This window comes from Tachypleus tridentatus, chromosome 3 (genome assembly GCF_004210375.1).
Source record: "Tachypleus tridentatus isolate NWPU-2018 chromosome 3, ASM421037v1, whole genome shotgun sequence".
NCBI classification, from domain to species: domain Eukaryota; kingdom Metazoa; phylum Arthropoda; class Merostomata; order Xiphosura; family Limulidae; genus Tachypleus; species Tachypleus tridentatus.
In genome coordinates this window covers 22,796,573-22,821,463 of record NC_134827.1, presented here as the reverse complement: position 1 = coordinate 22,821,463, position 24,891 = coordinate 22,796,573, and the positions used below count along the sequence as shown (strand labels likewise).

The window sequence follows — 24,891 nt, the reverse complement described above, 5'->3', positions numbered from 1 at the left end:
TCTACTAATGTGTGTGTGTGTGTGTGTGTGTGTGTGTTACGTTGCCAGTGCTTGTCAGTTGTGCACTTGAAGGTGTTCTATCTGCATTGTATCACGTAATCTTTGTCTTGAAGGTGCTCTACCTTTGTGTCGAACAACTTTCGCAGTTCGTTCTCGCGCAGTTTTCAAAACAAACATGTAACTTTTGCCGATACAAAATTCATTAATAATGGAGCTTCTTTTCACTGGTGCAATGCTTTCTTCAGAATTTTATTTTAATCCTATTTGTTGATTTTAGTTCTTCATTTTACAGACAGGCGTTTTTCCAAAGCCCATTATTATAACCTGTTATTGTACAAAAGAGTATACTCATCTTTTACGTTAACTGATCCTACAGTATCAACATCAGGATACAACAACGTTTCGATAGTCTGAATAGACATAACACCATTTTCTCTTACAGTAAAACCTGTGATCTGCTCATGAGGTTAATGGATGGATATACATTTAACTACAGCAGAATTGTGATGTTGCAGAGAATTGTAGTTGTTTCGGGGACACACCTTTTTTTTTGACAACAAAATATTTATTGTGCGTTCTACATAATTCTCGTAATCTGAGGGTCGCGGGTTCGAATCCCGGTACACCAACCATGCTCACCCTTTCATCCGTGGGGGCGTCAATCCCACTATTTGTTGGTAAAAAAATAGCCCAAGGGTTGGCGGTGGGTGGTGATGACTAACTGACTTCCCTCTAGTCTTACACCTCTAAATTAGGTACGGCTAGCGCAGATGGTCCTAGTGCAGCTTTGCGCGAAATTAAAATCAATTTCAGTCGTGAGATCGTTATAATGTGACGATCACTCCGTTGATAAAAGAGTAGTTCAAGAATTGGCGGGGAGTGATAAATAACTGGCTTCCCTCTAGCTTTACACTTCTAAATTAGGGGCGGCTATCGCAGATATAGCCCTCGTCTAGCTTTGCGCGAAATTCAAAATACAAACTTCTACTTTCACTGACAGATGGCAGCTGCTCTGCAACATTGACGAAGTAATCATAAGAAACTTGAAATATCCTGAATGTTAACGTATTTAAACAACGAAACGTGCAGAAATATTTTATATACAATTTGTATATGAAAATAAACTTTACACTGTTCATATAGTACCAGTCTAACAATGTGGTCCGACGAACTTGTGTTAAATTGTGAAAATAAACTTTACACTGTTCATATAGTACCAGTCTAACAATGTGGTCCGACGAACTTGTGTTAAATTGTGAAAATAAACTTTACACTGTTCATATAGTACCAGTCTAACAATGTGGTCCGACGAACTTGTGTTAAATTGTGAAAATAAACTTTACACTGTTCATATAGTACCAGTCTAACAATGTGGTCCGACGAACTTGTGTTAAATTGTGAAAATAAACTTTACACTGTTCATATAGTACCAGTCTAACAATGTGGTTCGACGAACTTGTGTTAAATTGTGAAAACAAACTTTACACTGTTCATATAGTACCAGTCTAACAATGTGGTCCGACGAACTTGTGTTAAATTGTGAAAATAAACTTTACACTGTTCATATAGTACCAGTCTAACAATGTGGTTCGACGAACTTGTGTTAAATTGTGAAAATAAACTTTACACTGTTCATATAGTACCAGTCTAACAATGTGGTCCGACGAACTTGTGTTAAATTGTGAAAATAAACTTTACACTGTTCATATAGTACCAGTCTAACAATGTGGTTCGACGAACTTGTGTTAAATTGTGAAAATAAACTTTACACTGTTCATATAGTACCAGTCTAACAATGTGGTCCGACGAACTTGTGTTAAATTGTGAAAATAAACTTTACACTGTTCATATAGTACCAGTCTAACAATGTGGTCCGACGATCTTGTGTTAAATTGTGAAATTATATTTGAAATTTTTTTCTAACAATCTGATTGGAGTTTACTTTCTTGTGTATTCAGGTCTTATATGGCTTCTAGGATGTTTCCATGGTGACATTACTCCTTTAGTGACAACGGAAACCGTTGCGTGGTCGTTGCAAGAGAAGAATGTTTCGTCATGTGTGTTGTACTGTGAACAAAAACAGTAAGTTTGTATTTATAAAAATGTTATGTATATTATTGCAATTATGTTGCACTCTTTAGCTTAGTATATTGATTTAGAATTGAGCCAAGGTTTTTAAGCTGGCTGTACCTGGGCAACTAGTCTTATTAACCAGTGGGATCCTAGTCATTAAGTTTTTGTTTTACCATTTTGCTAATTCTGGCAAAATTTTAGTTTTGGTCATTTTAGGTAACTGCTTTCTTTGATCAAAAGTTATTGATAACACTCTGTAACACAAATTTTGTTCCTGGATAGTATGTGTTACTTCTTAATTGCTTGTGTTGTAAAAGTACAGAAAATGGCCATTATTCCCTTTAAACTTTGCTTTTGTGACCTGGATAATGAAATTTAGAAATTAACCTATTTTCTATGTAAAAATGGGCAAATTTGCATATTTTTATTTACATAAGGTCTGAATGAAACAACAAATGAATCAAGATTTACATACATTTATACTAAAGTTGTAAACATTTTTGTTCATTTATGTATAAGTGAGTAGTTTTTTGGGATTTGAAACTGTAATGTAAATCACTTTCACATATCAGCCCCCAAATACAGTCTCCCATCATGTTTTTGTTGTGTGCTCCCAGGTTACAAAAGCAAAGTCTGAAGATAAAAATAGGTCTTTTCCATTTACTTTAGGCATAAGCAATTGGGAAATAACACTTTCTACCCAGGAACAAGAAAAAGTAAAAAGTTTGTTACATAGTGTAATATAGTGATGTTAAAGTGGGACAGAGGGACAAGTGTACCTTTTTAGAAAAAAATTAAAACATCATTTTTTATACATAGTATCAGAAAACATTGATCATAAAGAGTAAATTGAACATTAAAATAATTTTTTTTAAGTTTCACTCACTAAAAGTATGAATTCTGTGATTTGTATAGTGATTTCTATTTGTTGAAGACAATTCTTTTTTTTGTTTTTTAAGTGAAAGTTTTTAAGATGACAGTTTTCATCAAGCCTTTTGTGTTTGTTATCAGTTGGACAAAATCTTAAATTATCAAGAAAATTGCTTTTTCTGGGATTTGCACTGTTGAGAAAACAAGAAAAATAAGAGAATTATTGTAGATATAAAATACTTCAAGTTCCTTCTTTTAAAACAGAAACATTGAGATATTTTTCATCATTTACTGATGAATATAATAAGAAATAAAGCTGGCTTGTTTCTTATATATCTCTATTTTTGTGCCCTGGTGGGTCATCGGTAAATTTATGGACATGCAATGCTAAAATCTTTGGTTGAGTTCCCTGTGGTGAATGCAGCAGATGGGGCCAATGGGTCTTTGTGAAATCATTTTTTCTTCAAATTAACAATTAAAGTACATATTAGAAATGAAGGTTCAAATTATAAACAGAATTTAATATTTTTGTTTATTGTGCTATGTTCATTCATTATCATTTATATTTTGGAAATGACCACAAAACAACTGAAATGCATTTTATTATTAAATAAATATGATTTTGACAAGAGCTCTTTTGTTTTCTATAAAGAAAATAATTTCCATTAAATGAGAGAATAATGGCATCTTTATCATCATAACCTACAATAACTGTTGTGTTTTAAAAAATAACATTTAATTAACAAGTGATAGTGAGTAAAAACATTGTTTTAGTGTTTAATTTTTGACTACTTGAATAATAAAAATCCTGAAGTCTTATATTTGGAACTAGATGATCATATCTGGCACTTCATTAAAAATGGTATAACCAGCCGTAGTTTAACAACTCATAAATTAGTGTTTGTATTTTATGAAGACAAATCAGATAGAACACTGTAAAAAGATAAGTTACTGCTGTTTCCCTTGATATCCAGTTAGGATGTAGGGCTTGTTTTATAAGAAATAAAACCTGTGCCTTTTATGAGAAAAACTCTGGATAACTCTTTAACACAGTCATTGATCAAAACTGTGATTGTATTAAGTGTGATTTGACTAATGCAGCAAACACTTCAAAGAATACAAATTGTTTCAAACTTCTGTCTTGGTATTTGGAAGAATTTTAAAACTTTTAATAGCATATTACATCATCATCTGTCAGGTTTTCAGACATTTACTGGAGACTGTATATTATCATGAAGAAGACGATTAAAGTAAAAATCTGTTATTTTTATGGAGACGTTTGTCAGTTTAAACAAAGTAAAAAAACGTGACAGACAATCATGGAATTATTGCATACTAGTAAGCTTTAAGAGGAACATTTTGAAATTAACATTGGATTTGGTTCGTTTGTTGTGAATATTATAAAATCGGATATTGTAAGGATTAGTGAAAATATTTATTGTAATATTGACTTATCTTTAAGCAATTTTTTGATCAGTTCAGCATATGTAAATGTTATTTGCACTTCTACTGATTTAATTGTGTATTGTAGCCAGTTTGAAGTTCAGGTGAAATCGTATCTGTGTTTGTCTTTTCCAATAAATAATTATGAAATAAGTGAATGTTTCATTTAAAACTTTTTTCTGTGTAATTCTTTATTCAATATTATATGTTTTTTAACATCTCAAAGTTTATTATGTGTCATCCTTATACATTTAAGATCCTGCCAGTAGTTGAAATTGTGGCTTGGCCATTTGAATTTTGAAACAGAATTTGCTCTAAGAACATTAGTGATTATTAGCAAACACTGTCAAGATGCTCTGAGTAGAATCTGATGTAAAATGACTTATTGCTTGTGAGATAATAACCGTTATAGGATCTGAAAAGCAGTTCTGTCATGATATTTGGTTTATAATTAAATAATAACCATTATAGATTCCGAGAAGCAGTTTAATAAGGTATTTTGGTGTGTTGTGAGATAACCAGTATAGGATTGCAGAAGAATTTGAATTAGGATACTTTAGTTTGTTGTGGGATTATAACCATTATAGAAAATGAAAAGTCACCCAGGATGCTTTGGTTTGTCCAAGAATAATCATTATAGGATCCAAGAAGAGGCTGAATCAAAACTTCTTGTTTTATTACATTATCCTTACTTGCAGTACTAGTAATTAATAGTATCCATAATAACGAATAGGGGATTTAAGTGTTACGTTTATCTACAATATAGTCTGTAAACTGGGAACCAACTTTATTTTGGTTAAATTTTCAAATATCGTGTTGAGCTGGTACAAGAGATTGTCTGTGGGAAGTGATTATGGAAACTAGTCAGTTAACTCAAATTATGATTAAATCAAACACTCTCACAGAGATAATAAAATAATTAAAATCACTATTTCCACCTAGTTTTTACTATACCAACTCTCCAAGTCATCAAAATATAGCCATTATATTTGTTGTTAAGTGCAAAGCTATGTAATGGGCTATCTGTGCTCTGTCTACTGCTGGTATCAAAACTTCGTTATGGTATTATATCTTATGTTTTTTTGCTTTAAAATTATATAACTTGGAGCAAGCATGGCATGGTGATTTGACGGGGGGGATAGTTTATCATATCTTGAAGGTTTCACTTAGGTTCTCATTGCCAACAAAGTTGCATGTATTGTTTCTGTTTTGGCAAAGCTGTAAATGGTATCTACCACTGTAACCAGAGCTGTAGCCAGTCATTTTGAACCCTTGGCAAGCTTTCAGGTAATATAGCTCAGCACAGATTATAGAATAAGTTTAGTGCTTATACTGTGCCCCCTTCAAGCAGCACCCTGGACAACTGCCACTCCCACTTAACTTTAGCTATGACTCTGACTGTGACTGATTTCGAATTGTTGATTAGAGGAAAGGCAACTAACTGTCAGCACCCGATGCCAACTCTTTTGACTACTGTTTTATCAATAAATTAATTTTGCAGTTGACTACAACTTTATAATGCCCCCATGGCTGAAATAATGAGCATGTTTAGCACCAGGTTTTGATCCCCTGATCATCACACTGCAAAATATGCGATATGAATTGCCCAGTTAATTGATCAGAAAACTCTAGTGGATATTAATATATGGATAGATTATATAGATTGGTTAGTAGTGTCAAAATATTTAAGAGGTCAAAATGTAAAGAATTAAATATATCTGAAAAGGGTACAGCGATAAGTGTACAGAACTGATACATTTTACAAAACACGACAAACACTTAACTCTTTAATACTGTAAAGCAAGTAACAAATTCAGAAGTCATACTTAAAGTAAATTCCAAGTAGTGTTATCGCGTCATCAACACTTTCAGTAACACCTGTCACTATTTTGCATTGTGAAAAGCTCACCAGTTCAAGAGTCTCTCACTGATTTTAGTTTTGACAAATATACATAGCTGCTTGGCTCTGTTTTAAAGTAATTACGTAATATGGTTTGTTGGTATACAGATGAATAATTCAGGCTTAAATGTATACCAGCTGTGATGGGTTGTACTGGCTTTATGGTGTGGATTGCAGTGGATTTGAGGCATATCATTAAAAGGTCAATGCATCTAAATTCCCCATGGATGTAAGAAATATATAATATGAAAGACAAGTGCCATAATTGATATTTGTTTTCTTATTGACAAGATAAGGTATTTTTCCAGCAGAAAATCTCGCATGGTTCTGTCACAAAGCACACGTACACACAGTATCTTTTGGAGCCATTTGGAGAAGTTGGAATGGTTATACAGTGTTTCCAGCCATCATCAACTGGCAAAACTTTGAAAAACAGAACTATCTTAAGAAACTGAACTTGTACCCGTCTGATCTCAGCTGGAAGTGTGTTGTTTTACAATATAGTAGTAGTTTTTCAGACCAAGGATGGTGCTTTGCTCTTGAAGAATAATAATCGTAGAGCAAAAGAATGACAACTTGAAAGCGCTTTCATTTTGAGACGTGTTTCATATTTTGTTGTCTAGTGTCATTTCTGTCTCTTGCTGGACTTTGAGGTCAAAATCCTTCAGATAATAAAGCACTTTGAGAAAAGGTAAATGTCATACGTTTTTTTGCATCTTTACTTTAAAAAAATCTAAATTAAATTTAACTTTCAGGCATATATTCAAGATATTACTGTTTGTTTTTATAACCAAGTTTCTTGTATTGGATCAAGGAAATGAGTATTCGTCAATACGTCTCTCTCAAGTTGATTTCAACTTTTGTAAATTGTCTTTCGTGTCTCAGATCTTCCAGAACTTTGTATTACGAGGCGTAATATCACGTATCTGAATATTTAACATGCAACTTTTGTAAAAAGGAAGGGCTTCCCAAAATGCCATCAATATGAAGTATAGATAGTACATTATAATAATGTAAATACCAAGGTACATTTCAGAAAGGTGTGCTATTTTGAACTGCGTTTTCAGTGCCGTTTTCATTGGAAACCCGTACCCTGATTAATAATTCATCATTATAAATTAGAAATAACCTGTTTATGAAAATATGTGTATATGTAAAAGAAGAAGTGTTTTCCATATTTTATGAATATATGTAGGTAACAATATTGGTGGGGCTGAGGGGGCTTGGCTTATTTGGGGGGTTCAAGCCCCCCTTTGGCGCCGCCACTGGTGTTGTCTATACGTGTCTGATAGTCAGTACATTTCTACTTTTAGTAAAGCTTCTAAGAATATAGAATATTGTAGAAAAATATTTGAACATTTACGGTTCTTAACGTTCATGTGTTATTATTTCTTACACCGAGTAGAAGTGATATTGCTTTTGCGAAAGACATCACGTATCCTTAACGGTTTAATAAAAAAGGAAGTTGACTTGAACAAATATTGGAGCTTGCTTCGAGAAATGATGTAGAACGTTAGAGCCAGGTTTTCGGACCCAAGGGCGACAAGGCAATTTATCAATCGATTCAAACGCTGTTTTCTGTTTGATGAAAATTGCTTGGGGAACACATCGTTGACATAAAAAGATATTATTTATTTGTTGTCAAATCTCTGCGGGTTTTTGTTACACGTCTACAGGTATTTCGGGGAAATAATTTTTTTCTGAAATTAATTAAACCTGTAAGAAATATTTAACACTCGTGTATGTGAATTGATAGGATTTTTTTATTTTTGCAAGTTTAGTATATAGGCTTATATAAACTTCTAGAACATAAGAGTTGCTTACTAATTTTCACCATTTTGTGAAGATGTTTTTGTGTGGATCGAATCAGAGATGACGCTTCGCTATCACATTTCAGTTTAAATATGCAACATCGTGTGTAAACTAGTGACACGGCGGTTAAATCTAAGAGCATGTAAGGCCAAAAATCATGTTTCGATAATTGCTGTGAGAAAAACACGGATAACAGTCATCATAACACCATCGTGTTGCTTTGTGTTTAAGAACGAAATAAGGGCCCGAGGGTCGCGGGTTCGAATTCCCGTCACACCAAACATGCTCGCCCGTTCAGCCGTGGGGGCGTTATAAAGTGACGGTCAATCCCACTATTCATTGGTAAAAAAGTAGCCCAAGAGTTGGCGGTGAGTGGTGATAACTTGCTGCCTTCCCTCTAGTCTTACACTGCTAAATTAGGAACGGCTAACGCAGATAGCCCTCGGGTAGCGAAATTGCAACGAAACCAAACCAAGAGCGAAATAAAAACACAAAACACAAACTGATTTGTCAAAGTATTATAGCCCATTGTTCATTAGTAAAAAAAAAAACGTACCTGTTTATAATAATATTTAATAAAAATTAATAATATTCTGTTACGACCTCTGGCAAAGCTATTTCATTAGTTTTAACTCGAGATTGATGCTTGAACACGAGTATTGAGGAACTGATACTATAAACGAATGATTTACAGTTTCGCACTCGTTCATCTTCTAAAACAGACCTGATTTTCAGTGTTCCTTTAAAATAATTAAAACGTTTATCGAAGTCTGCTTTCAACTCGTATATACTTCTGAACTTTCGAGACGCACTGCATCTTTAAGAGGAAGATTACGTTTGTAGTTGTGAAATTGTACTGATGTTTTTGTGTGTTTTAAGGTGTTGTTTATTATATTTACATTATGCTGTTTTGCTAAAAAGCTTTATTTTAAAAATGGCAGATTGCTCTTTATTGATGTGAACGGACTTCGTTTGTAGTAGAAAGAATTTACCATAAGCAGTGGAAAAACAAATTTGTGTGGAGTGTGTATGAAAAATGGATTTTGTTGATATTTTGGGTGAGATAGTAATTAAAACTGCAGCTAAAGTTGTTTAATGTTATCGTAATGTATCGATAGTGACGGGATATCTCGTGATTCACCAGGACAGAGGCGATACATGCCACTGCGAAACTGATTATGGTTTTACATCTGAGAACTCCTATAAGTTTGAAAATATAACCACATCTTCATCTCCAATATATTCCCATCAGATGAATTGGGGAAGGTGTTTGCGACGTAACAGGTGAAAGAGATACTCCCCCCACCCCTTCAGCATCAACGAAAGAGTTTTTAAAGTCTGTGGCCAGGTAGGTGCTCTATTCATGCACAAAGCGATGTAAACTTGCGTTACATTTTAGGAAGATGTTCGAACTCTTAACTGACCTATTCAAGTGGAGGTGCATTGGTCGTAGAATCCGGAGGTATAAATTATTTAGTATGCTTATACAGATATTGAGTGAACAGTGCTATGACATCTAAGTTACAATGTTAAGGGGCCACCTCTCTCACTTATAACTGTTTTGTTTTGCCTTTGAAATGTGTAATACCCAGTAAACGTTTTGAGAAAGAAGACATGCATTAAAATCAACAGTTTTATTATTTAAACTCGTAAGCGTTGCATAATTAATATGCAAATTGCGAAAATGAATGCACGAATAACTGGTTTACGTAATTCGTATTACCGTCTGTGAACTTAAATCATTTATGTAGTATAGGCTTGCGTCCAAACAGCGAGATAGAAAAAGAAAATTGTAAATCATACCTGTTTTAGACGATGAACGAGTACGAAACTGTAAATCGTGTCTGTTTTAGACGATGAACGAGTACGAAACTGTAAATCATACCTGTTCTAGAAGATGAACGAGTACGAAACTGTAAATCGTGTCTGTTTTAGATGATGAACGAGTACGAAACTGTAAATCATACCTGTTTTAGAAGATGAACGAGTACGAAACTGTAAATCGTGTCTGTTTTAGACGATGAACGAGTACGAAACTGTAAATCGTGTCTGTTTTAGACGATGAACGAGTACGAAAGTGTAAATCGTGTCTGTTTTAGACGATGAACGAGTACGAAAGTGTAAATCGTGTCTGTTTTAGAAGATGAACGTGTACGAAAGTGTAAATCGTGTCTGTTTTAGAAGATGAACGAGTACGAAACTGTAAATCATGTCTGTTTTATAAGATGAACGAGTACGAAAGTGTAAATCGTGTCTGTTTTATAAGATGAACGAGTACGAAAGTGTAAATCGTGTCTGTTTTAGAAGATGAACGAGTACGAAACTGTAAATCGTGTCTGGTTTATAAGATGAACGAGTACGAAACTGTAAATCGTGTCTGGTTTATAAGATGAACGAGTACGAAACTGTAAATCGTGTCTGGTTTATAAGATGAACGAGTACGAAACTGTAAATCGTGTCTGGTTTATAAGATGAACGAGTACGAAACTGTAAATCGTGTCTGTTTTAGACGATGAACGAGTACGAAACTGTAAATCGTGTCTGTTTTAGACGATGAACGAGTACGAAACTGTAAATCGTGTCTGTTTTAGACGATGAACGAGTACGAAACTGTAAATCGTGTCTGTTTTAGACGATGAACGAGTACGAAACTGTAAATCGTGTCTGTTTTAGACGATGAACGAGTACGAAAGTGTAAATCGTGTCTGTTTTAGACGATGAACGAGTACGAAAGTGTAAATCGTGTCTGTTTTAGAAGATGAACGAGTACGAAAGTGTAAATCGTGTCTGTTTTAGAAGATGAACGAGTACGAAAGTGTAAATCGTGTCTGTTTTAGAAGATGAACGAGTACGAAACTGTAAATCGTGTCTGGTTTATAAGATGAACGAGTACGAAACTGTAAATCGTGTCTGGTTTATAAGATGAACGAGTAGGAAACTGTAAATCGTGTCTGGTTTATAAGATGAACGAGTAGGAAACTGTAAATCGTGTCTGTTTTAGAAGATGAACGAGTACGAAACTGTAAATCAAGACAAAAGGGATAAAGTTTAATACCACGTGTATTCAAACGCATTAACTGATACAACTTTAAGTTGATTTAGTTAAAAATAGACAACAATAATTTAAGTAGATGACAGTGGAAATTTTTTTTCAGCTCAATTTTACAGTTCGTAGTGCTATAACTGAACACTTTTTGAAAAATTGTTTCGTACTTAGTGTTTTAAGTGTTTCTATAATAATTTTATATAATTTAACAACATCTTATGGTCATTAAAACAAATTTCCAAAATGTTTTATTTGCGTCGTAATCTTTGATATATTTACTCTCGTGTCATACGTTTGTGTTGATTAATACATTTGTTTTCTCTTTAAAATATTCCGGGAATTCAAATTGTATGTTTGTGTGTGTATATAGCATGTTTTAATTAACTTTCCAACTTTGGATTCCAAATTTGTTAGTTTTCTATTAATTTATTTTTTCGGACTTGGAAAAATGTTCACAAGTCGAAATAGTAAGAAAAACAAACAGTAGTTTTGTTTTCACCTTATTGGAGGTCAAAACCATATTTTCTCGTTTGAAACTGGAAACTGTTTTGGCTGTGTAACGAAGTACATGAATCTAACTTTGTACAAGTAACCAACCAACAGACCTCTCGTAATTAAGTGTTGTTGTTTTGAATTGGAGAGCCCTTCATTGACTCGATAGTAAGTCTGAAGGCTATAAACCAGTTTCTATAGTCACGATAGGGACAGCACAGATAGCCCATTGTGTTGCTTCATGGCAACAGTTATACAAGATTGGGCTGGAGGTCACTCGGTGAAAAAAAAAAAAAAGTAAATTTGGGGTCAGGTATTTTCGATTAATTATAACTCTTGTTAAATAACTAATAAGTGACCATTAAAAGTAATGAACCATCGGTATTTGTAATATACTTTAAGTAAAATATGCTCATTTTGTTACGAACTTTGTATCAGAAGTTACAGATGTACAAAATGCCCGAATATTATGTCCAAAAGGTAACTTATCTTTGATAATACGTGTGTTAATGTAAACGTATAGACGCCATTTTGCCTTTCCGATATTGGCAGCAATAAGGGCATAAGGTTTCCATATTTCTTCATAATACACCCGCATCATATGCACTATTGCAGTAGAATCATTTCCCCCTTCATTTGTTTGTTTTCCATATTCGTTTTCTCATAAGTTATACATTGTACAAAGTGCAAACATTTTATTTATGGGATTAAAGACCAGTTACTGACTTGTAAATGACATACAGGACCTTTTGATGGAAATTGTAAACAGCTTTTAGTTATTTAAAACCTCTTATATTTCGTATATTATTTCCGGAGAGTGTAAACGTGTTTATATTTCTCGTTCATATCTTATTCGACAATATTTCGAATAGTTGAAACAAATCAGTCGAATCAGGGGAAGTGGGGGTGGACGAGTAATCGTGTATATAAAAAAAGACAAATTTAACTTGGTGAATTTCGTAGTTGGTTGTCTAAATCAGGGTCGCACCAGCTGTCCCCGCAGATACCCCTGTATGTGGGGAGGGGCACAGATATTGCGCTATGCTTTTGGTTCACATTATGTTCTATAGAAACAAAAGTTTATCTAAAAATATAATTTGTTATTCATTATTGCACTAATGTTATAAATTATTTTAGCAAGATCACGTATTTCGTATACACGTAATGTACGATTACAACTTCTATACAGAAGATGGTCGTTTCGGAGTGCGACTCTTCGTTAAGTTGCGATTACAGAATTATTTTATGTACGTAAAAGTACAGACTTGTATTAGTGTATAATGTATTGCCGAAGTTATGGTACTGCTTATTGGTTTAGGATGACTGTTTTAACGATTAGAAAGCGCACGCACAATTCTTTGCAAATTACCTTAATTCTCCACATTTCTTGAAAACACAATAGACGAGAAAATATAGTAAAATTGTACGTGAAATATCTTAAACTTAGGCAAAAACTGTGTTCAAATGTGAAACAAAGGATAATTATATTCATACGATTTATAAAGACTTGATCCGAGTTGCTCATCTTTTAGCGGCAGCTATGTGCTGGTTGAGAATAAATAAGGAAAGGTTTCTGATAATGTGAATATAATGATGCAAGTCCTCGTGCTAGTGGCTATTTCCTTGTATTCAGAGTGCAAAAATGCGAGTTTTCGTGTGCTTTTTTTTTTTTTTTTTGTAGACTAGTGTGCAACTCCACGACTTGTCCTCTTTAAAAAAATTTAAATACTGACTACTCATCGTACGCTTTGTGTGTCTAACCTTTCCTAAAAGTGATATTTCAGTGCATGTACTTTCTTAGTGAAGAACAATTAAACTATATAAGTTTGGTTTGTTTTGTTTGGAATTTCGCGCAAAGCTACTCGAGGGCTATCTGCGCTAGCCGTCCCTAATTTAGCAGTGTAAGACTAGAAGGAAGGCAGCTAGTCATCACCACCCACTGCCAACTCTTGGACTACTCTTTTAACAACGGATAGTGGGATTGACTGTAACATTATATCGCCTCCACGGCTAAAAGGGCGAGCATGTTTGGAGTTATGGAGATTCGAACCCGCGACCCTCAGATAACGAATTGAGTGCCTTAACCACCTGGCCATGCCGGGCAAACTATATAAGATAGCAAGACAATGTAGTTTATGGAAAATTTGTCCTTATATATGATCGTGACTTCATATTTTCGATGCCTTTTAAAAGCAAGATTTTTCAGTAGCTTCGTAAACGCCCCTGGTAGCTAAGTAGTACGTCAGAGGGGCTCATAACGCTAAAAGTTGGGTTTCGATACCCGCGACGAGTGCATACGGACAGTGCGTTGTATAGCTTTGCGTTTAACAACAAGTGAAATTTCGGATATTAATATCAACTGCTCTTGTGCTCATGTATAATGTTTCATCGCATTCATATTTTTACACACCGACACTTTATTTATCAGAAACTTGTATCCATAAATGATACGACGCTGTCTTATTAAGCCTAAGTAATGATAGAAGGACTCCGTAATTACGTTCTTTATGGGCGATAACATTTCTGAATTAGTCATAATTTTGGCAAATTGCTTACCACTATGGCCTCAAGTTACAGCATCACAACCAAGTGCGTTTGCATGTAATTTGTGTACTAAGCCTTAATTTCGCGTGGTTGAATGATTCTATACAAGAAAAATGTGTCTGTCGTAAACTCGGAAAAATCTTTTAAGGAATTTCTTCCTCGTAGAGCCCTGTGAATTAAAGGCAGTGTTTAAAATGTATTTATATGCAACTTAAAATACATATAACCATGTAATGATGAAAACTAGTGTGTGAGTGTACGTATTTATTTCCAGTTATCGTATAAGCTCCGAATACAGCAAGGTGAAATTAAAACTTTTAATTTGGGTTTTAGATCTTAATTTCTAATCTTGTCGAGCGATTTAATGTTTATTTATTACCAGGGATTAAAACCGTATCCATTACATAATACGTGTGAGAACACACGATAGGAGGTGGGCTAGCGTAAATGATCAAAATGTATTATCGGTGTCGAAATTGAGGTATGAAAATGTTGCACCTGTGCATATGGACATTTAATTGGTGTCAAATACACACACACACACACACACACACACACACACACGTTATTAACAAACATTTTACCTGAATTAACCAACTCTTAAAAAAGTGTCCAATATTATGTTTGCCTTCGAGTATCTTCGTGATAAATAAATAAAACAAAATTTTGGAGTGAATTATAATTCAGTTTGGCGATCATCGTAAACTAAACAACTTCATATTTAAATACGCTAGAAAGGGTAGCATTTAACATTTAAATTTTACATGCAGAGAAGTTAATGAAATAAATTCCAGGAACTAAACCTAACCTAACAACTCTGATTCAAGGTCAGTAACGTTTTACCACCGAGTTTTCCAAGAGTACAAACTATCTCACACCAGTGATCTCTCCTACGGTGATGTAATAGGTACACTGGACAAATCATATTAAGCCTATCCATGAACCGGTTGTAACGTAGCACTTTTATGGTGGATCATGCTCATAGGACAGTGGTTCTTAACCTTGTTGGAGGCATTGAATCCCGGAAGTTTCGTATTTGCATTCACTGAACCCTTCGTAATTGGAAAAATAAAATATGATTTTTTCAAATTCAAAACATAAGTAGATATTTTATTAGTGCACAAAATGAACCATGCATCAATTGCACACTATCACTGTGTTCAAAGAACAAAACCAACAAAACATGAATTTTACACCGAAACAAAAACATAACTCAATGAATATTTACTGCAAATCAATGTGACTTTTGCTGTTGCCTTTCAGAGACAAGTTGAGAAATGCGCGGCTTCACCTTGGCAAGTGCCACTCTCATATCATTTTGCAACAAAGTGTGTTCCTTTTCTTTGTTTTTATGTCTACCATCCTCGAAAAGGGTTGTTCGCAAAGATACGTTGTAACAAACGGTATGAGTATCTCAAGGGCTTTCTTAGCAATAAGAGTGTACGCTACGATTTGGTGGCACCAAAACGTTGAGAGCGTTGTTGTTCTGAAAGGTTGCTGTTGAACCTGGCTCTGCTGAAGTTCAATGATTTCGTCGAGGTATTCATCATTGACATCTGTTGTCGTAACACTAAACGTGAACGGCTGTCTCACCCACGCTGGATATGACTCTCTGGTGGTGAAGTATCTGTCGAGAGACTTTGCAAGCTCATCTAAGTGCTTGGCAATTGCTTGCTTCGGTTCCCCGGGTACAGAAATGTCTTCGATTTCAGAAACATCTTCGATCTTACACAGTCGTCCAGCAGAGGAAAGCTTGCGAAGTTATTATTCTCTGTTCGTGGTTTCCATAACGGTAGCTGGTTTTGAAAAACCTTCAGGTTTTCTTCCGCTTCGATGATGTTGACTCCACCGCCCTGCATCTGTTGATTGAGATGATTGAGAGCATTGAAGATATCGGCCAAGTACGCCAAAATGAGAATGAACTCGGATTTTTCGAAGCAATCTGCATGACAATGTTGGTGCTCTCGCAAAAACAGGGCTAATTCTACACGCATGACAAAAACACGATTCAGCACCTTTCCCCGGGATAACCACCGAACGTTAGAATGGTACAGAAGCACCTCGAATTCAGAGCCCATTTCATTACACAGCTCTTTAAAGATGCGGTGCTTCAGGGCGCTATTTCGCACAAAGTTCACACATTCCACTACAATTTTTAATACTTCTGCCAGTTTGAAGGCAAGGTTTTTGTTGCCAACGCATGCCTGTGCAGAACACAGTGCGCGTTACAATGATGTGTGGTGCATCGGCTTTCACCAGCGCACCAAAACCAGAGTTTCGTCCCAGCATGACTGAAGCTCCGTCCGAACAAACTGCAGAAACTATATCCCACGAAAGATCGTTGTCTCTGAAGAAGTCATCCACAAGTTTATTCACGTCGGCTGCCTTAGTTGTTGTTGTAAGAGGCTTACAAAATAAAAAAACCTTCTTTTATCTCATCGTTCTTCACATAGCGCACGAATACAACAAGCTGGCTTAGATTGGAAACGTCGGTGGTCTCGTCGAGTTGAAGGCTGAATTTTGCTGGGCTTGAAATCAGATCTGCAACTATTTGAGCCAAGATGTCATCGCTCATGTCATCTATTCTGCTGCTGGTAATGTCATTTGAAAGAGGAATTTGGGATAACTTGTTTTCAGCAATTTTTCCCAGCCTAATATTCGCCATCTTCAATGCAGCTGGTTTTACGAGTGCTTCATCAATGGTGTGTGGTTTGCTTTGCTTTGGGATCAAGTACGCAAGTTCGTACGATGCTGTGAGGATCGGTTTGTCGATGGGCACAAAGCCGAGAACAGGCAAAGTAGCCTTTTCATCGAACCTGGCTCTCTTTACCTTGAATTCAGCAAGCATTGTGTTCTTATATTTACCATTTCCATGCGGCTTTAGGGAATATTCTCTTAGTTTTGCCAGTGCTAGACTAGAATTGCTCAACTTGGCATTGCAAATCATGCATTGGGGACGCTGGCTCCCATCATGTTTTGTTATACACGTGAATCCATATTGTACGTATTCGTCGGACCACTTTCTGTTTTTGCTCGACATAGTTAGTATGAAGGGATTGAAAGATTAGGAAAAAAAATCACAAATGACGCTCGATTACTACAGTTACAGGTCGACTGCTAAGCGCACGAAGGTTCCCTGCAGCACAGATATTAAGGTGATGTGATGTGATCAGCCGCAGCCAATGATGGCCAAGTGGAGCATGACGTCACGAATCATACTAGTGGGGTGAATGGAACGGACACACACACACACACACACACACACACACACAGTGTGTGTGTCTTGACCTCCGCCGAAACCCTGAGAATGACTCATCGAACCCCTGGGGTTCGATTGAATCCAGGTTAAGAACCACTGTCATGGGAAGATTGTTTTGAATTTTGCCGAAAGCTACACTAAGGCTATCTGTACTGGTCATCACCACAGACCACCAACTCTTGCGCTACTCTCTTACCACCAAATAGTGGGATTGACTGTACTTTATAACGCCCCCACAGTTGAAAGGGTTATGCTGGGCCATCATAGGAAAAAAAAACAAACCTTACAGATGAATACCGGTAATATTAGTTCGTACTCTTGTCTTATTCAGTGACAGTGTACTGACTGTATTAGCCAAAGGTATAAAGTTCAAGTCCCAGTCTCCGTTTTCACTTAATATTTAATGTTAACTATTATCCATCCACTGTTCTTTAACAGATTAAAAAAATAAGTGTCTACCGATAGACTTCATATGATTTGGTGTGAATCTGCCATAACATGGTGTTGTTGATTGCACATAAGCATGCGAATATAAAGCTCATAAAAGTTTAGTTTTAAAAACGATTTTTTTTCATAATTTAGCTACGTAAATATCGAAAATATTAATTATTGTACATCAAATAAGGACTTTTTTAATTTACTATTTTGATTACAACAATGGACATTTATTATGTTTGAATTCTAGAACGATCGATAAGACTCGCGTCGCAATTCGTTTAGAGAAATCTATAGTCAGTGGTTGTCACTATTTTAGCGTATGTCGAAATGTGATTAGATTTCGAGGAAAATGATTCACTTTTGTAAAAGTAAATCTGACGTTTTGTGAAATGTCTGAACGCGATGGGAAAAAAAAATTGATAATTGCGGATTCAGCGTACAGGATTTATAGTAGAACATGTAAAAATGTCAAGACAAACCATTTCGGGACTGTGTTATAGATGGTATTCCGGTTTGTGTTTTTTTCATTGCCCTGTCCAATATAGAATGGTCGTTTGTCCCGTTTTTTCATATGTGGCCCGTAAAACGCCCTTATTTCGTACCGCAAAAGATATTCACGACATTTGCAGGCCAAATACCACTCCCATTTTAAATTACTGCTGTTTTAAAATCCTTTTCCGTTGTCATGTTTATAACAAACTGTCAGCTGTCTTTGTTGTAATTTACCAAAATGCACATGTGCGAAAGTAGAATAGTACCTTCTTTTTTACTTGACATGAATGGGTTTTTCACCTATCGGCCGCACTTTTAATACCCCATTTTAACAATTATTTAATAAACAATTACTTAAAAAAACAATTTTTTTTATTCTTCTGTAAATAAAATGCATAAACAGGTACTGCGGTCACTTTGTAACTGGTTGTATTGTGTGTGGTAATTCTGGAGAAATTTTATAAGTTTAATATATGTATGTATAGCGTTCTCTGAAAACTTGTACATGTTTTACGTATAAATAGGTTATGAAATACACTGCTGTGTGGTGTTAAGTTAGAAAACTCGCTTTTTTACTCTATGGATCAGTTGTTTTTATTTATATAAGTTGTATTATTTATATCATGAATTAATTATTTTCATTTATATAGGCTGTTTTATATATATAATGGATTGCTTGTTTTTATTTATGTATACTATTATTTATGTTGTGGATTTATTGTTTTCGTTTATATAGACTTTTTATGGATTGTTTTTGTTTATATAGGCTGTATTGTGTATATTTTGAATTGATTATTTTCGTTGTCTTGTATAGTATTTTCATTCAATTACAATTATAATGACATTTGTGTTTCTTACGTGAATTGTTTTAACTAAGGGTTATTTAAGAGTTCTGGACACACCAGAGGTGTTGAAAAGGAAATGAAAGTCACAATTATTTTAAAACGTTTTCAGCTATGTTTTCCGTATAGGAGTTAGGATTAACTGGATCTATCCCTATTCCATTTTTAAATTACATTTATTTAGTGACTCATTTGTAAGGTAGTTGTGGAAAGACCAAAGTTGCGAGCCGTAAAGATCCTTTACGAGTTAAAACCTTAATTCAAAGCCATAAAAATGTGTCTGTTTATAGTACTTGCGCGTAGGCAGGCGAAATACGGCTTGTGCAATCGCACCCCTACAATTCCACAATTACATGTATAAAACGTGTAAAAAAGAATTAAAAAAACAGCCTCGGATACCATAAAAAAATTTACCATTTTTCAGTGTAAATTATAAAATAATTCCAAGTGGACATGTCCCCTTCTACTCTGTCCATGAAATATCACTAGCCACTCGTTTCTTTTGTTCTTCAAAAGTTGTAATTCCCCCCCCCCCCCTTCCCTGTGTAGATTTCTGCTTACGCCGCTGCGATACCCGAGTAACAAGAAAAGTTCTCAACGAATATTTATATTTTTGGTTTCCAAATAAGCGAGTTAGAAAAAAGAACTTTTACCAAGTAAAACAAATTTAAAAAAGTTGTCCTATTGCATTAACTCACGTCCTCCGCTATGTCTAGGATTTTATAAACGCTCACAGGGTCAACCTTGACATTTAGTATATACGTAGACGTTGCGCGAATAAAAAGGCTTTTGTGTTGAACGCTTCGGGTACTTGTCTCAACTCTGATAAAAAACATTTTCTGTTGCACTCGATTTTTTTTAAGCAACTTTCAACTGGCCAACATATTGTTACACAATCCATTGACACCTTTCAGTATGAGTGTGTAGGTGAATGAGGTCCACATAGAACTACTAGGTAGGACAAACGTAACTCACTATACAGCTGTTTCATTTGGGACATAATCTAATTTTATATGTTCTATTCTCTAACAAACAACAAATTAATCGGTTTCGGTTATCTTCGTAATATTTGCTTTAGTACAAACCGGATGACAACAACTCTATAGTAGCTTTCAAGAAAGAAAAAAAAAACGAGTTTTGAAACTCGCGGTGCGCACAGCACAATTAGCTCATTGTGTAGACTTGCGCTCAGTTACAAATAGACGAGCAGAACTGTAGTAACGTTTGCTCCAGCTGTATGTGTTTTGTGTGAAAAAGTGATAGAAACGTCCAACTTTGTAACGAACTCTGCTTGAAATGTTTTCGGGTTCATAAGTATGACTCGCATGCGTGTATGAACAGTTCTTGATTTATTTAAAAGTTTTAGATTCACGAAGACCTTGAGTTATGATCAAACTTTGATCCTGGATACAATTATGTGAAAATACATTGAATACTTAGGTTACGGTGATCGGTTTGGTTTATTTTGAATTTTACGCAAAGCTACGCGAGGGCTACCTGCTCTAGCTGTCCCTAATTTATTAGTGTAAGACTAGAGGGAAAGCAGCTAGTCATCAACACCTACCGCCAACTTTTGGACTGCTCTTTTACCAACGAATAGTAGTATTGAACATCACATATAACGCCCTCTCGGCTAAAAGGGGCGAGCATATTTGATGGGACAGGGAATCGAACGATAGTTTAAAAGTCTTTATTGTCACCTAAGTCTGATTATCAAGTAGTACTATGTGTATATAACTAGATAGTAATTGCTAACTAGTTTTTGACCTTCATTTCAATTGATGATGTGCTGCCCTCTGAGGGAAGTCCTGAACATGATTGTATCTTGTCAGTGGCCAGTATTCGAATCGGAGTCGTCTTTGTAGAAATCTGGTGCACTGACAAACATCACACCAACATTATTTGTAAAATACAATGTGATAACTGCCACGACTTCTATATTGGAGAAACAAGTAGAAAAATGGAAACCAGATTCAAAAAACACAAAAAGTCACCTTCACAAGTTTTCGAACACTGCAAATCAAATAAACACAACATAACCACAGAAAACACCCAAATACTAAATAAAGAAACAAACGCAAAATTAAAGAAGCCTTATGTATACAACAACTCAAGCCCAAAGTAAACCAATACAAAGGAACACCTTTATACACTATATATATTAATAGATATAATCCAACATCTAAGCACGCTTTCTACATTCCTACACTCAGTTACACAACCCCCTTCAAACATGTGGTCAGCTATCGGTCAGTTACCTCTTTCTTTCGTTGTGAACCTAACGATGACCGAACAAGGTCGAAACGTTGTTCGCTCCTTCACATAAAAATTTTCTCAACCCAAACCAGCCGTTTCTACATATAAATCTGGTGCGTTATTAGTTCGGTAAGACCCCAGTTACTAACCAATAACAATATTTAGGGTTGCTAACCATTACAACGATGTAGTTCTATTTATTACTTAATAATGGAATTTCATATTTTACGGATTTGACACTGTAATCACTAGAATGATAGCATACGAATCAAGTGGAAGTGAATATCTGAATAAACCAGAAACATAACATCTTAAGTGTGAGAGCTGTTCGCGCATGTGTCGCTGTTGCTGGACGTTCGCGAGGTTGGACGTTCGTATCATAATGGGTAGTCAGTGATGGATTGTTTGTAGATCTGAGGTTGAAAGTCCGTGTCATAATGGGTGGTTAGCGCAGTTTAGTCCTCGTTTAACTTTTCACAAAAATTAACAAAACAAGTCGTGAAACGAATGTTACAAAATCCCGATGTAACACTGCCATTTGGCTGTTAATTAAAGAAAAAATAATTTGAATTAAAATAAGTTTATTAATAATGGTTAAAGAGGATATTTTTTTCTATCCATCCCGACAGTTAATGAGAATTTTGTTGACAGTTCGGTCATATGCATTTTAAAGTTTCCTTTGTTGCGCGATATAAATAAACTCCCTAATAAATGATAATTTAAGTCGATAAGTGTTTGTTTATTTGAATCAAAATCAGTTTGATGGTAATATCTGAACACAACATTGTTCGAGAACAGAGTAGGACGAAGGCTGTTATTGTTCAGCGCAAAGGGCTATCAGTGCGCTACCCACCACAGGTGTGGAAACTCGGTTCTAGCAGTATTAAGTCCGGGGGCATATCATTGGAAGACTGGAACGAGGGAAAACAAATTTTAAAATGCCCTCATGTCTGTTGACCAATAATATGGAAAATGCAAGTTTATCATTATTTAAGGATACTAAAGTACTGGAAAAATCGAAACATCAGTGTTAAATTAGAAAGAAAAAAACAAAAAACCTTTAATAAACTGCGCGAGCTCATACGTTAATTTGTTTCGTTTTTCTTTATCAGGAAGACGTTTCAGAGTTTAAGCCTTGTTGTTATTCTAAGAAAGTTTGCTAACTTGACTAAATTTCGCGCGAATCTATTTGGGTTAAAATAAATAAAGAAGGAAGCAGTATAGCTTATATCTTACATTGTTTATATAATCCCGCTTTGATATATGTACCTTTTTTTTTCTAAGCTTCCATTAGCGCTTGGAGTAGTTGGTAAAAGCCGCACATTGAGGAAACCTCTTTAGATAACCATGAAAGAGTAAGCCTAAATTCCCTGTAGGCGATAACGAATGGTCTCCTCTGAGTATCTTAAAACGCCTACTTTCTTAACCACACACACACACACACACGCACGCTCGCACGCGATAATTGTTTCCTAACTGAATGTCTCCATTTGAAAAGGTAACACAAGCATTTATCGGCCCAAGCCATACCCTTCACTTCGTAGCTTGATGGAGAATGCTCTTCCATCAGTAGTCATGTGACATGGTCAGTAAATCACCACTCTGGACTTCTGATAATATCTCTATCAGAAAACGCTGGTTTTGGACTTTTCTATAAGATTACCTAAATAGTTACAGGTATCGGGTAGCGATTGCATAAATTCATGAAACATTTCTGTAATAAGATAAGAATAGCAATAATATAATATAACCTTTTATTTAGAGCACACGCGGGCATATTGATGTATCCGACTCTGTGTATAACTCTTCTTGAATAATTTCATTTTTGTTTGTCTTTTTGAAATTTCGCGCGAAGCTACACGAGGACTATCTGCGCTATCCATTCCCAATTCAGCAGTGTAAGACTAGAGGAAAGGCAGCTAGTCATCACCACACACCGCCAACTCTTTGGCTACTCTTTTACCAACGAATAGTGGGATTTACCGTGACATATAACGCCCCTCACGGCTGAAAGGGTGAGCATGTTTGGTGTGGCGAGGATTCTAACCCGCGACCCTCAAATTACGAGTCGAGCGCCCTAACCACCTGACCATGCTGGACTCAAATTCATGTTACAGTACACTTTAAACAGACATATTAACCATCGGATTTGTCACGTTAATTTTTTAGTTATATAAAATATTGTACTTATTTTTATTATGAGTTAATCACTATAAAGTTAGGTTTAACATAATGTGGATTTTTTTACCTCAAACTTTCAGTGAAAATCTATTTTATGATGTTTTTATCTGCTGTCTCGCGAAATATAAAATCGTTTTACTGTATATTTTAACCTGAATATATATTAGGATGTTAGTACTGGCTCTGCTGATACGAAATGTTACAGAATCGTGTTTTACGTTTTAACATTTGTGAATATCAGTGTTTCCTCTAGATTGCGCGGCCGCACAACAACCAAGTGCCGCGCACTTCATTATTCCAGCCGCGCACATTCTCAGTAATGGTGAGGAGTCCAAACACGTTGATGGCTTTAGTGATCCTAGCAGTCAATAGCTCTAAAGCCCAAATAACCAACTGGTACCATTGTAAAGTGACCTAATGATCGCATAGGGTCAATGGTCTAAAAGTTCTTACCCCATGAAAAAAGAACAAAAACAAAACAAAACTGGTAGCGCACATCAGCACATTGCCTTGATACTGATGCACGTGAAGAAATTCATTCCCCTCGTGAATTGAAGAAATAGATGAAACGTTGACGAGTAGTAGTTTCTTATAAAATATTTTGACCTTTGGCACATTTTAATACCTGTTCTCACATCGTGTTAAAAGCATGGTTTCTCAACCTTTGACACCTCAAAGGCCAATTAGTTATTTGGGACAATAGTAAAAGCCCAACATATGCATCTGATTACTTCTTTTGTTTGGGGCAATAGCACTCTAACAGTTGTCCTGGTCCGTGGTGTCTCATACTGCACGTGAAGCTGACTACAGCTTACGAATGCTGTTTTTAAATGTGTGTGTTAACGTATCAAAATATGCATGTTTAGGAAAGGGGACAAGTTTTTCCATGTTTAAAGTCTTTGTAGCCTGGTACAAGCGTGAAATTGTGTAAACATTTTAATAGCTGCTACCAAATGGAACTGGCAGACTGTTTTCACGTCAGGATTGGATATAGTAATGGAGAAACCTGTTAAGTTTTATCAATATCACTATACAGAAACCTTTGATACTGCAATTCAGCATCAGGAGAAAGCTCACAAGGCAATGATGCAAAACTGTAATAAAATGAAGATGCACATATTTGCACATGTATAACATTGTAGTTACTGAACATAATTTTACGTGCATTATAGAACTAACAATTAATCCGCTATTAGATTAAGGGTAGTCCTTTGAGCTACGTGTGTTTATGATTGGCTTGTCT

The 24,891-nt window shown here is 35.4% G+C and overlaps 1 protein-coding gene across 10 annotated transcripts in view; it reads left to right on the top strand.

Annotated features, from left to right (window-relative positions):
• LOC143246519 (polycystin-1-like protein 1) overlaps nt 1–24,891 on the top strand; it is a 352,075-nt gene that overhangs the window by 27,626 nt on the left and 299,558 nt on the right. For all 10 annotated transcript variants that reach the window (XM_076493355.1, XM_076493361.1, XM_076493363.1 and 7 more), the window contains one exon: nt 1,959–2,082. In XM_076493355.1, the coding sequence (XP_076349470.1) occupies nt 1,959–2,082 (124 nt within the window). The remainder of the gene's footprint in view (nt 1–1,958; nt 2,083–24,891) is intronic.